This window comes from Limulus polyphemus, unplaced genomic scaffold (assembly GCF_000517525.1).
Source record: "Limulus polyphemus unplaced genomic scaffold, Limulus_polyphemus-2.1.2 Scaffold5573, whole genome shotgun sequence".
Lineage (NCBI taxonomy): Eukaryota > Metazoa > Arthropoda > Merostomata > Xiphosura > Limulidae > Limulus > Limulus polyphemus.
In genome coordinates this window covers 48786-62083 of record NW_013671183.1, presented here as the reverse complement: position 1 = coordinate 62083, position 13298 = coordinate 48786, and the positions used below count along the sequence as shown (strand labels likewise).

Genomic DNA, 13298 nt, shown 5'->3' with positions numbered 1-13298 from the left:
AGTTGTATTTAAGATTGTGTCCAGACTCTATTTTTTTCTCCTGAACTTTGTTAAGGTGAAAGAACTCAGAATTACTTCACATTAGATACCTTGTTGAATCTCCTGTTACTGATCTGACCTAATCCATCGCCCTGAGGAGAATAATTTTGACCTGGATTTACCACAAATTAAGTATTACAAGCTTCAGTAATTGATGTTAAAATAATTTAATTTTCTCGAAAAAACATCTTAAACATAACAATTGTTTATCATGTTTCTATCAGATATTCAGGTACCTTGATTTCTGGTAGATAATTATCCCAAAAACAATAAGTCCTGGATGTGTTATGCAGAAAACAGCTTGAACGTGAATGGAAAAGGAAAAGCAAGCAAATATGAACTTGAATGTAAAACAATATATTTATTTATAAAATTATGAAATATGTTGGAGTTCTTCCTGTTATGGTTAAATCCTAAGTTCATCGTAAAGACTACTGGTTGCTGAGAAATAGAGAGAGTAATGTTTTCTTATCTCTCCACAAGATGCAGATATGAGCAAGGATAATGAAGACATCACACTGTTAGGACAAACTAAGGTCATAAATCGTATTCCACAATCATTAGATTACTACATCAGTAATCATTCCCATTAAGGATATTCAAGGGAGTTAATTTCTTAGTTAATACTATCTTGTATAAGTCTTTGTACCACCCCTAACATGAGTATGATCTCACTCCAAGATAGCATATGACAGGATAGAAACAGAGCCAAGCTAGTGTGAACCTTATGAAATACTCATTGTGATATGTAACCTTTGTATTAGCAAGAGGATTAGTACAAATATATGACTTTGTACATTTGGTTTGCAAAGATATGTTGATAACTGCATGGAGAACATCTGTATGGTATGTCTGCATATCATGTGTTTTCTACTTCTCCTTAGTTAATGTAAATTATTTTTACATTTGTCAACATTTTGAGCATGCATTCTTAACATACAGTGTCAGTTAATGGAACTAATGAGTTCCTCTTACCCTAGTTACTCAAGAAACTAGATCAGTCAGCAAAGATGTAATGTGCACTATCTCGTAACAAAGATTGCTGTAACGTCGAGCATTGTATGTAGAAATCGAACATGATCTTTTCCAATGGCAGATCAGACGATGATTCAGGTTTACAGCATTTCTTGTTTTGAGATGAACGTGACTGTCCATTACGTGGGTAATATTTACACACTGTAAACAATATTATTGTTGTTTTATTATATAATATCATGTTTCCTCAGTCTGGAGCAATTAAGATATGACTGAACTTAAACTGGAACAATTTAACTTAGAATTTACCAGAACACTTTTCTTAAAATCATAGCTCTCTCCAGTAAGAGCGCTATAGCTTATACTTGCCTTTAACTCTGATTGTTATTTTATTGTGCTTTGAAATAAAATGCCTAGCATAGGCTGGTGACTAGGGCACTCGACTCGCAATCTGCAAGTCGCGAGTTCGAATACTGTTACCTAATATGTCCGTTCTCTCAGCCGTGGGGACGTTGTAATGTGGTGTTCGAAGAGAATATCTCAAAAGGTGACAGTGGATGGTGTTGACTAACTGCTTTTCCTCCAGTCTATCACTTTAAAATTAGGGACGGCGAGCGCAGACAGTCCTTGAGTAGGCGCGAAATTCAACAAACAAACAAAGCTTTGAAATAAAAATAGTTTTATCATGTGAAACTTGTGTCTAGTCTTTTTTTTTCCTTTCTTCAAACTCAGTCGAGATTATGAGAAAGTCTGTTCTGTAATAAAATTTCTGGCGAACCTCTCGTCATTCTACGGTTCTTACCCGATTAATCGGTATAAAATATACGAACCTGAAATACCACGTATGCATGAAATTTTAAATAAACTTACTCGAATATGGCTGAATAAATATATAATCTCTACTTTTTATGGAAGAGTGAAATTTGACTACTTTTCAATTATCAAAACTTTGTTAAACGCATATACCCTTGCATAATATTGTTGCACATGGTCTATTTTACGCTGTCTCTTGTAACATTAAAATAATTAGTAGTTTGGGATAAAAATGTCCAGCGTTTCCTTCTTTGAACAAGTTTTTAATATACAATATATTTTATTGTTTTTTATTTATGCATGTTAAACCTTTCTATGACAGAATCAAATTTCAGATACTTTCTCTTTGATGCCAAAACAACAGCAATGTCCGCAAATTTATTCAGCTTGGCTTTAAATATTTTTATTGATTAACTTCACAATATATGGAAACCTTAAGTTAGTATCTGGAACATAACGAATGTTTTCTTTGTTCGTTGTTGTTGTTTTTTCACAATGTAATGTTTTAGTACAACCGAAATCACCCTCTATCGGCTAAATGACAAGTAAGAATTCCTATTTTTTATGTGTTGACCTATCTTTTTTTTTTGTTTGTTTGTTACTTTTTGGCACGTAAATTTATCGAAGAAGTAGTTGCAGTTTACTTCGTTATTTGATATTTATACTGACCGATTTTAGCATTTATAAATTGTAATTAAAATTCAGTAAGTAAAAATAAAATGATATGGTGTTAACTGATCTATCGAAATATACAAATTAAAAGTCAAAATGCATTAGTTAGTTTTCGTAGTCAGTACTCGTTAGTGGTTAGGATTAAGTTCCAAGTGCTCAAGAGTTAGTAGATTATTGACTTCATTACCACGGTACCACCAGTACAAAGCTGCAGACCTTGTACGAAATGTTGCTAATTGCTAACGTTACAAGATTATGTCTAGTAAAACGTTACTTAGTTCACTAGTGTATAATAATTATATTATTAGTTTATTTTTATATCAAATTAATAAATAAACTTTACTTAGTTAAGTTATTATTGGTAACATAGATTAATCGTCTTCGTTACTTCGCAGTTTAAATTTGAGTAAAATCACAAAAAATAAGTAAAATAATTACTTCATTGTGACTGTGAGTGTAAGATATACTTGATTAAATGGTTATTCATTATTAAATGAAGTTTTCAACTTCATATAACTTCCATAGTACAATAATGTCAAATATATAGAAAAATTGTTGTGCTGTAAAGTTTAAGTTTACCAATGTATCTTAATTTTATTTGAATAAGGAAACAAATTATAGACCTTATTCCAGACTTAGGTTGTGTTACTCAGTGGATGTTAGAATATGAGTAGATCTGTTTTCATCAGCCTTTGTTTCAATTTTTTTATTTATCATATATAGTTTATATCACTTATTCAATGTTAAGGGCCTTTTTTAGTCATTATGTTCTGGCTCCAAATCTCCTTCAACTAGCAGAAAAATATCCCTTTATATCCAGCCCTCTTCCTACAAATATTAATCACTACCCATGTAACTTCCTTGATGATGTGGAATGTCCTATAAATATGGACTTTGGTTGTTGTTAAGTATGTAACTATAAAAGACTACATAACATAATGTTTTGGGACAACGTGGGACCTATTGATCCACCTTGACTGTTCCATAATGTAAACTAAATTAAAATAATTTTTAAAAAATTCTAAAGCCACCCCTTATCATTCATATATATTTATCAAGCTTTTTCTTAAACTCGCATTTACTGCCTCTACAACATCCGAAAGCAACCCATTCCAAAGGCCAACCACCCTGTTAGAAAAATGAAACTGTCTTAGCTGAAGATGACTCCTATTTTGCTAAGTTATATATTTGTGTCCCCTGGTCTTACTATTCTCACTGTTAAATATGAACAAAAATTGATGCATCAACACTATCAGTTCCCTGTATAATCTTAAACACCTCAATCAGGTCCCCCTTAAATCTTCTTTTTGCAAGAGAAAACTATTTGAGAGATTTCAGCCTTTTCCTCATATGACAGTCCCTCCATCCCAGGCACCATTCTAGTAACCCTTCTCTGAACCCTTTCCAACAGTTCAGTGTCTTTCCTAACGTAAGGAGCCCAAGACTGAACACAATATTCCAAATGTGGCCTAACCAGTGATCTGTACAATTAAATTATAACCTCTTTAGACTTATAATCAATATTTCTGAAGCATGGGATTTATCTAGAAGAGCAGCATCTGTTACATTGGTGTTTTTTCTAATCTGGCTTAAAAGTCTTTATTTCTTTGTGTGATGTATGAATATTTGACCAAACAATAAACATATCAATGTCCAATACAGGGTTCCTACCAGTCTAGGAATTTAACTAAAAATAAAAGTTGGTGAATTTCATACCACCTTCCAGGGAAATTTCAATATGGTAGAGTGAGCATGCAAATGTCTTGCATAATGTACATGGCTAGGACAGATTTCTTATTCATTACTCTAAATCAGTTATACTGAAAAAGTTTTAGTTGATTATCATGGTAAAGGATGATAATAATATGTATTTTTCAGGTGGAAACCAGCTTTTATCCTAAAACCATTTTTATATAGAAATAAAATTAAATGCACACATATCTATAAAATATTGAATAATTTCACTAATTTGACATGATAATTTTGACCAGGGAATGTTGTGTCCACCTTCTTATGAAAACCAGGAAATAGTTTTTAATATTGTATTTTATAATTTATTCATTGTAAAACACATCATAAGCAACAGTTTGGCAAACTCATTCAGCCTATTAAGATTACAAATTAAACATTTTCAAATAAGAAATGCAAAGTTCTATACTGTCACCACCATGCCATAAATGAACACTTGAACATCAAATGGTACTAAATGCTCCCCATAAACTTGCCCAACCAAAAACCTGAAAATGTTCAAATATTTCTGAAGAGCTTATTGGTTTTATATATTGCTTTCTGGTGTTAAGACCTGTATTTTTATAGTTGGATGAAATTATTGAAACTTACTGTAAAACAGTTTCATTAATTTTCTTTGAAAGTCTTCAACATGCTCTTTAACAGTATTGTGAAAGTACATGGATAACAATATCTTAATTACATGTGCGAGGTTTGAATGGAGTAAAATATAAAACTTGTAATATTGGTAACAGAAGAAATCTATCCAAATATGATATCGTGGCATAGTATAGTTTGTTGTAATAAATAAATGGTGCTACTATAGCATGCAGTCTACAAAGATATTTATACTGTAGCGTGCGGCTTGCACAGATACTATCATCATCACTATTTTAACTTTAGTTTATTTGCAATTCGTGCCATTTATTATAAATAATGCTTTTAAACTAATAAAGTACCAAATACAATTACATAACATTTTAGGGGCAAGTATAATTGTAATGAAATAAATTCCAACAATCAAAACTAGCACAGTTGTAACCTAAATTTAAGGTACTCTTTTGGAACACACAACTTATTCAATTATTATTATTTGCTGAACAATAACCCAGATATATATAAATTACTAAGCAAGAAATTATGTTTTAGTGAATCGTTAAAATGGTAATGATGATAGTAACTATGTAGACTGCATGCTATCGTGTAAATATCTTTGTAGACAAAATACCATTACATAAAATTTTTGGGGCAAATATAATCGTAATGAAATAAATTCCAATAATCAAAACTAGCACAGTTATGAACTAAATTTAAAGTAATCTTTTGGAACACACAACTTATTCAATTATTATTATTTGCTGAACAAAAACCTGGATAGATATAAATTACTTACCAAGATATTATGTTTTAGTGAATCATTAAAATGGTGGTGATAATTGTATCTGTGTAGACTGCATGCTATAGTAGCACCAAATAAATTGTATTAAAAGATTTAAAATTATTATTACTATGCACTTAATCTGTCAATACTGTTATAGAGCAAGCCACATATTCTCACATGTAATCAGCAAGATAGACAAACATTGCATTTCAAACAGTTTATTATACCATGAGTTAGATACACATATTCTACAGTATGATTGTTAGACTATGTTTGTTACAGATGATTGTCTCAAGAAATGAACTTTTTGTCAAATGAAATCTCACCTCTGCATGAAACTGCTCTCAGTGCTAATAAAACTTCCATGAAGAAGTTTCTAGAAACAGCTCCTGCAGTGGCCTTAGAGCATAAAGATGACTTTGGAAGAACGCCTCTTATATACAGCATCTTGCAGAACAACCTCAGCTGTGCTAGTTTACTTCTTAAAGAAGGGGCACGAGTAGACAACAGTGATAATGTTGGCCAAACCCCTCTCCACTGGGCCTGTCATGAGGTAATTTGAAATAAGAGTTTTGTAGGACTGTTTTTGGCTTCTACACAAGGCAAAAATCAGGGATTATCTCATGATTTAGAAAAAGTTTCAGTTTCAAGCTTTTCAACACTTACATTGTTGTAGGAAAATTTCATGCATGTTTTTACTGACATGCAAGTGTATCTGAGTTTGTGAAGTATGATCTTTTATTTCATTTTGTGAGGTAAGTGAAGGTTTCATACCAAATTGCAATAGATACCATTGACAACAACATAACTTTTTTTTAGTTTTATGTAAGAAGTTTGTTTTATCTTGAAATAATATTTTAATTTTGTCAACAAAAAACTTAACATCTTTGATATGAGTGTATCCTTGCATTGAATAAACAGTGTTTTTCTCATTGAAAGTGAACATTTAATTAGATAGATGCAAATCTATCTGAAATTATAAATATACATTACACTGTGTATTCAGTTGCCTTCAGTTTCTCTTTTGACATACCATATTTCTTTGGTCATAAATTTTATTTCCATTCAGTTCTCTTATCGACCAGTTATTCCCACGGAATTTTCTCTTTATCCAGACATTTATCATTAGATCTACATTTGATCAAGGAATTTGATATGATTTTCAAATAAAAGCTTCATCTTTTTTTTTTTCCCCCTCTATCTGGTTTTAGATCAACTAGATATGGTGGAGTATGTTTCAATTAGTATTAGTTTGACATTTCTCTCTATGTCTATCCTTCTCTGAAAAATGATTGGATACATTCTGTGTCAGATTCTGCTCATCACACCATGGTACCTACCCTTCCATTGTTTTTTCTTCTTCTGCATCTTTCAAAATGTTATATACCTTCCCTCTGATTTTTCTATATTATGATAGCTACATATAATTATTTCATTCTGACATAGTTCACTTTGTCATGATGGTTGTTTCCAGGTATGTTCAACAATTAGAGTTCTCTATAACAAGTATTGTAGTGTGCATTTTCTCTTGAACATGTTTTTTTTTGCCATCTTGAAAGTCTGTTATTCATACAAAAAGTTTGCCATTGGTTATAACACATCCTTATTCCAGCATTGTTGTTTTTATCCTTGAAAAAGCTTGCATATGATTGTCCATTATTTGTACCATGTTGTCAAATTACCAACGTTTGATGAATTCTTTACTGACACATTTGAAAATTCAAAAACAGGAAATTTGTGTTACAGAATACGCATTCTAACAAAAACTTTTCCCCCTGTGTTAGGGAGGATTAGTTAGTTTTGCAAATACTAATGTCACACTTTTTAAGGAATCTGTGACAGAGCCTGAACCAAGCAAGTAATTTTTGTGTTTTGTAAGTGTTGTATGTTTTTCTTAAATATTACTTTCCTTAACAGTATTGGTTAAAATGTTTAATATATATATCTATTTTTAGTAAAAAAGATTATTTTGCTTTTTGAACTTAGTATGTGGACTTAGGACTAACCTATATATCTTAAGCTGGATAGATCTTGTGAAATGTTATTGGGATTATGGGTGAAAATATCACTAGCTGGTGAAACAATGCATTTGAATCATAATAAGTAAGAATGATATATTAAATTAGCAGTATTCATTACTTGATTCAGAAGCTGATTTTGCCCATTTTTTGAACTGTAAATGCCCTTTACTCCCAAATTGAAAAACACCTGTTTTTCTGGTCACAATTCAACCAGGAATATTGGATTATGAACACATCACAAACATTATTCATTAAATTTTAAAAAAATTGACATGAAAGTTATTCAATTTCCACTATCTAGTCATGTTATAATTCATAAAATTTCATTTATTTTATTTTGAGTAAGAAAAGTTAGAAATATCTAAATTCATTTTTTTTTAAATCGTAAATGTAAATTTCTATGACATTTCTTTAAATCATATCCCACCCTCTCTGCTGAGTCCTAATTCACTAACATTATATCACAGTTTGAGGGTTTATCTTTACTGAAATAATGGAGAGTTTGTTATTAATGATACCTATAACAATGAATTGTTTACATGCAGGCACAACATTAAAGTTTGGAATTTTATGCAGTTAGCATCAAGACAGATTTTCATACAACATATTTAATGGAGTAGAGCAATCAAGAAGCTGACATTGACCATATCATGGCAATATGATATTGTCTATTGCTTTCTATCTCCATTTTATTTGTTTTACAACAACCATAGGATCTTGAAGTGGTGGTGGGGGGGGGTATCCTTATGTCCTCAAATTAGAGTGAATATTAGACCCTAGGATTAATTAGTTCTGATCTATATAGTTAGTTTACTTTATTGTATCAGAAACTAAGAATAAGTTTGGTGTGCCATCCTTTGCATTGTTCTGTCATGTATAAGACTTGGAGTTATTACTTTGGTCAGACTTTGCCTCTTTATGTCTTTCCTACTTGAACTGTGTGTGTCTTTTGACTGGTTCCAAGATCACTTGTCAATCCTGTTTTTTAGCCAGAATAGAACATACCATGACTGTTGCTCCTGGTCTCTGTTCCTAATAAGTGCACTATCCACATGACATTTTAGCCCAACAGTCTTTTTAAGTGCTAATTTTCTCATGTCAATAAACCTCTGGAAGGAACTTATGAATGATCATAGCCAGATTTCTCTTATGGTCAGTGCTTCCACTTCACCCTCTCAAGAAGGATAGTGCCTCTTTCTTTTTTCAGTTCTTTTTTCTTGTCTTCGTAGTGGAGATTCTATCTCCAAAGTCATCTAATGACAATGTGTTGTATCTGAAATCTAGATTTTTAGCATTAAAATACTTAACTGTAGATGAACTCATTCTTCTTATTACTAAGCATGGAATGTAGAGATGGGCCAGGAAATAAATGGCTGATGCATATTATGCATTGCTCATTATAGTCTCCAATCTGTAATAAGAATCTAAGAGATTTATAAACACCTAACTTGGGTTTTTGATGTTTTTAAAAGCTATAAGACCTCTAGCTTAGCCAAAACATACTATTAAAGTAGAGAACCGGTGAGTAGCATAACAGCTCTGCTGATTATTGTGATTTTGGCATCAGAAGGGCCAGCTCACCAAAGCATTAAATTGTTGCGATGATTTACACACTAAAATGTTGCATTTTAACTTGGGTAGTGCAGAAGCAGTATAACATTTCATTAACTTCAACACATGATGTCCATCAAGACAACTCATCATGCCAGGCTAAAACTGTTGCCTTCACAGAGACTTCCATTCATTATAAAATATTCATTGATATTGTCTAAAAAAATAGGGTGAACAAGTAAAAAAAACATTTTGAAAAAATATGGATGATGTACAGATGTCAGTAAGTACAGAAACAAGGTAGGGATGAATACAGAAAACACTTTTAAAGAATTATATTTAATCAGTAATGTGTATTTGAAACTTCTATATCAGAACATGGTGTCATATAGTGTTGTGTAATTTTCAAATATATAAGGTTAGTAAAGATTTCAGCTAATCATTTGACAGTTGTAAGTTTATTACTGTACACCTCTGAGAGCTGCTATGTATACAGAGAGAGACATTTTCAGTACATCTAGTACTTCTCTGTTTGTATTAAATATATGCATTTTAAATTATCCCTACCAGGGACTTCCACGGTTTGTGAGAGTTCTGTTAGACAGTGGTGCACGATGGGATCAGAAGGATGTGGATGGTGTGACACCTCTTCATTTAGCAGCAGCTCATCCATTACCTCAATGTTTGGCATTAATTTTACAGAAGCTTCAAACAGTTCAGGTTGATATGCAAGATGGCCAAAAGGTATAATGAAAGACTAGATTTGTGGGAACTATAACTTATTTGCCACCAGTAAAAACTAAATACTTATTAAGTAATTGAATAATTATTCTTATATCAGATCTACTTTTTAAGATGTGTGTGTAAGATAGCTAGAAATTTTATTGTAATGTTTTTTTTTTTAATTTAAAGAATATCTGAATATTTTGTTGTGTAATTATTATTTATTAAACCCAACATGGTATTAATTTTTTTTTGCACATGTATGGGGTAATTTATTTGGTTATTGGTAGTGTATTATGATCATAAATAGCTGTTTATATTAAAGATGTAACACAGCAATTGTTTTTATTATTGATGGATATAATAAGAACTAATAAAACAACCAATTGTCCAATAGAAATCAAGCCATTCTTCATTATTATTTGCTGTAAATTGGTAATTTTTTCAAAATATCAGTTTTTTAATTAGTTTGAGACAACATTTTGAATAATTTTTTTCCAACCAAATATAAGCGTTATTTCTAGTAAATATAATTAAAACCACTATTAAAAAAGTGTTTGATTCTAACATCTCTTTCTATTTTCAAACCATGTGAAAGCTTGTAAAACTGTTGTTATTATTACGTAAAGACTTTATTTTAGCACCAGCTATTGCTAAATAAAATACAGTAGCAGAATTGGAAAGAAACTGAGGTAAAATGAACAACAGACAAATGAGCAAAATTTTAAGAATCAGAGTAAGATAAAATAAAATAATGTTTTATAAAAAATACCATTTGAAAATATAATTGAATTACTTCCAGTAAATTTTGGAGAGTTACATGCACATGTGACTTACTTTGTTAAGCAAGAGGCGAATATGCTCAGCATTTCCATGTAATGCACTCCAGTGTAAAGCAGTCCTCTATTTGAAAAAACAAGTAAAACATGATTTTATATCCAACAACCTGTACAAATAGTCCTTATTTCTGTTTTATTCCTTTAATTGATTATTGTATGGTATTTTCAAACTATTTTAAAAAATCTAAGAAATTAAAAATAAACCTTTGTTTATACATGTGCAGTATAGACTTACCTATATTTAAGTTTTTTCTCTTGTTAGCTTTTTATTTCAGTAAAGATGAAAGATTTTTATTTTAGTTACTAGGGGTTATTTAGAGTCTTTTAATTGATATTTGTTTCCAAATCTTACAAAACTGAGTTGTTCACAGATCTTCAATAAGCTTAATAAAAAGACAGACCAATGTTCTGTTGAAAATATAGTATCTTCTCTATATTAAATAATTTTCATTGTGCTTATAAATTGCTGTTTTCCAATTTAGTAATTTAATAAGAAAGTAACTTATACCCTTAGGCTGGCATAGCTTGGTGGTTAGGGTGTGTGTCTCATGAATTAAGAATTGTGAATTCAATACTCATTGCCACCAGAATGTTCACATTTCAACTGTATGTCATGGTCAATAGTGGGAGTCAGTCCCAGTATTCACTGGGGAAAGATTAGTACAACAGTTAGTAATGGGTCCTGCTGACTGATTGCTTTCCCACTGGTTGGCAGTTCAAAACTAAAGGTAGTTGCACATAGACATGGTAGCTTTGCCATAACTCAAAAACAAATGTAACACACCCATTACTGAAAGGACGAACATGTTTGGTGGCAACAGGAATTGAACCCTAGACTAAGAGGCAATACCCCTTAATAACCTGGTATGTCAGCCTACAGCTGAACATACTTGGATACTGAATGGCTGGAATAATAAAAAAAACTAGACTTTAATTAGATAGTTATTTTTATGAGTCTGACACCAACCAACTGAGCTGAACAGACTTGAATTAATCAAAAATCATAATGATAAATTATAATTGCAATACTTCAATTACTTAGATAGTTGAAATAATCAAAAACAGTAATAATGGGAAACAATAATTTTGATTAGTTGATTATTTTTGTGACCTTAATTGATTTAATCATAATTTGAATTAACCAGTTATTTTACGAGACATTATGAGTGCTTATAGGTAATTCGTTATATCAAGTTAATTACCCAGCTTTACAGTAAACCGAGCCAAAAGACAATATATATGTAACAATGGTTAGTTAACTTCTGCACTGGTAAAGTATCACTTAAAATTACTGGAATATTATCCATTTTTCTGAACAGGAGTGTTTTGTAGAAAAAACAACAACAACAAAGTGTCAAGGAATGTTCTGTGCATATCATTGATATCCTACAATTGTCGTGTACCAGAGTACAGTGCAATTGTACATATTCTGCTAACATGGAACTAACTTCACTTGGATACTGTAATTTAAGTTCTTAAAATATTAATAACCGAACCTATCTTTTTCATTTCTGGTATAAGATATTTATTTAATGAAAACTTACTTAAAAGTTATCATCAATATAAGTTAATGCTGCAGGACTTCATTCAAAGAACAAGGAAAGATAGAATGTATTTTCAAGTTAAACTTAGAAATAATTTTGTCATCTTTTTATAAAGTATCTCTCAAAACATTAACAAGACTAATTTAGGAATTTTTGCATTTGAAAGTGTAATTAGGCTTACAGTATTGTATTTCTCTGTAGGAAGGTGAACAACAAGTTATATTCCTGAATGGAACATACAGTTGAGAGCTAAATTTTGCATTCTTATTGTTACAAAAGCTTAAAACTAGTAAAATTAGTCTTATATATGTTTGTGAACTGTTTTATCGTACTTTAAATGACAATGTTTAATTTACCCATTGTATCTTCATATAGATTTATTATATACTGTTTGTAGGAAAGAAAGAATTAACTGTGCAATGTGTTTTGTAAAATATTCAATTAGCTGATTATTTTCATGAGTCTGGCACTAATCAATAAAGACTTCATAAATTTACAAATATTTTGTAGAAATACTTTATTAAAAAAATCTGTTTTTTTTGTGTACAACAGACTTGCAATATTTACAAAATTTTCTCAAATTTCGTAAACTTAGTATATTTAGTTATAGTTTGTATACTTTCATAGCTTCTATTAACTCAGTGTAGTCATGTATTTAACATTTAAGACTATAAAAATAAAAATCTAATCAAAATTATTGTTTCCATTATTATTGTTTTTGATTATTCTAACTATCCAAGTAAATGAAATATTGAGATTATAATTTCTCATTATTATGTTTTCATAATTCAAGTTTGTTCAGCTTACTGAGTGAAAGAGGATTGTCATGCTGAGAACAAAAATACTTCTTTTAATCATAGTTTGCTGTTTCATTTGTGTAACTTTAGAGGACCTTGAAAATGAATATCATGAGTTTTTTTTGGTTAGACTATATCTAAGCTGTTTTTAAAATGATTGGTTTCTTTAGAAAAATGTTTTGAGGTACTCTCACTAGCATCATTAAAAGAAAAAC

General features: G+C 30.7%; 1 protein-coding gene across 1 annotated transcript in view; it reads left to right on the top strand.

The window, feature by feature from the left end:
- Positions 1-2415: 2415 nt before the first annotated feature.
- The window catches only part of LOC106472742 (inversin-like), a 47648-nt gene continuing 36765 nt past the window's right edge, over positions 2416-13298 (top strand). The window contains exons 1-3 of the mRNA XM_013933398.2: positions 2416-2531; positions 5891-6161; positions 9751-9924. Coding sequence (XP_013788852.1) covers positions 5907-6161; positions 9751-9924 — 429 coding nt within the window. The 5' untranslated portion in view covers positions 2416-2531; positions 5891-5906. The remainder of the gene's footprint in view (positions 2532-5890; positions 6162-9750; positions 9925-13298) is intronic.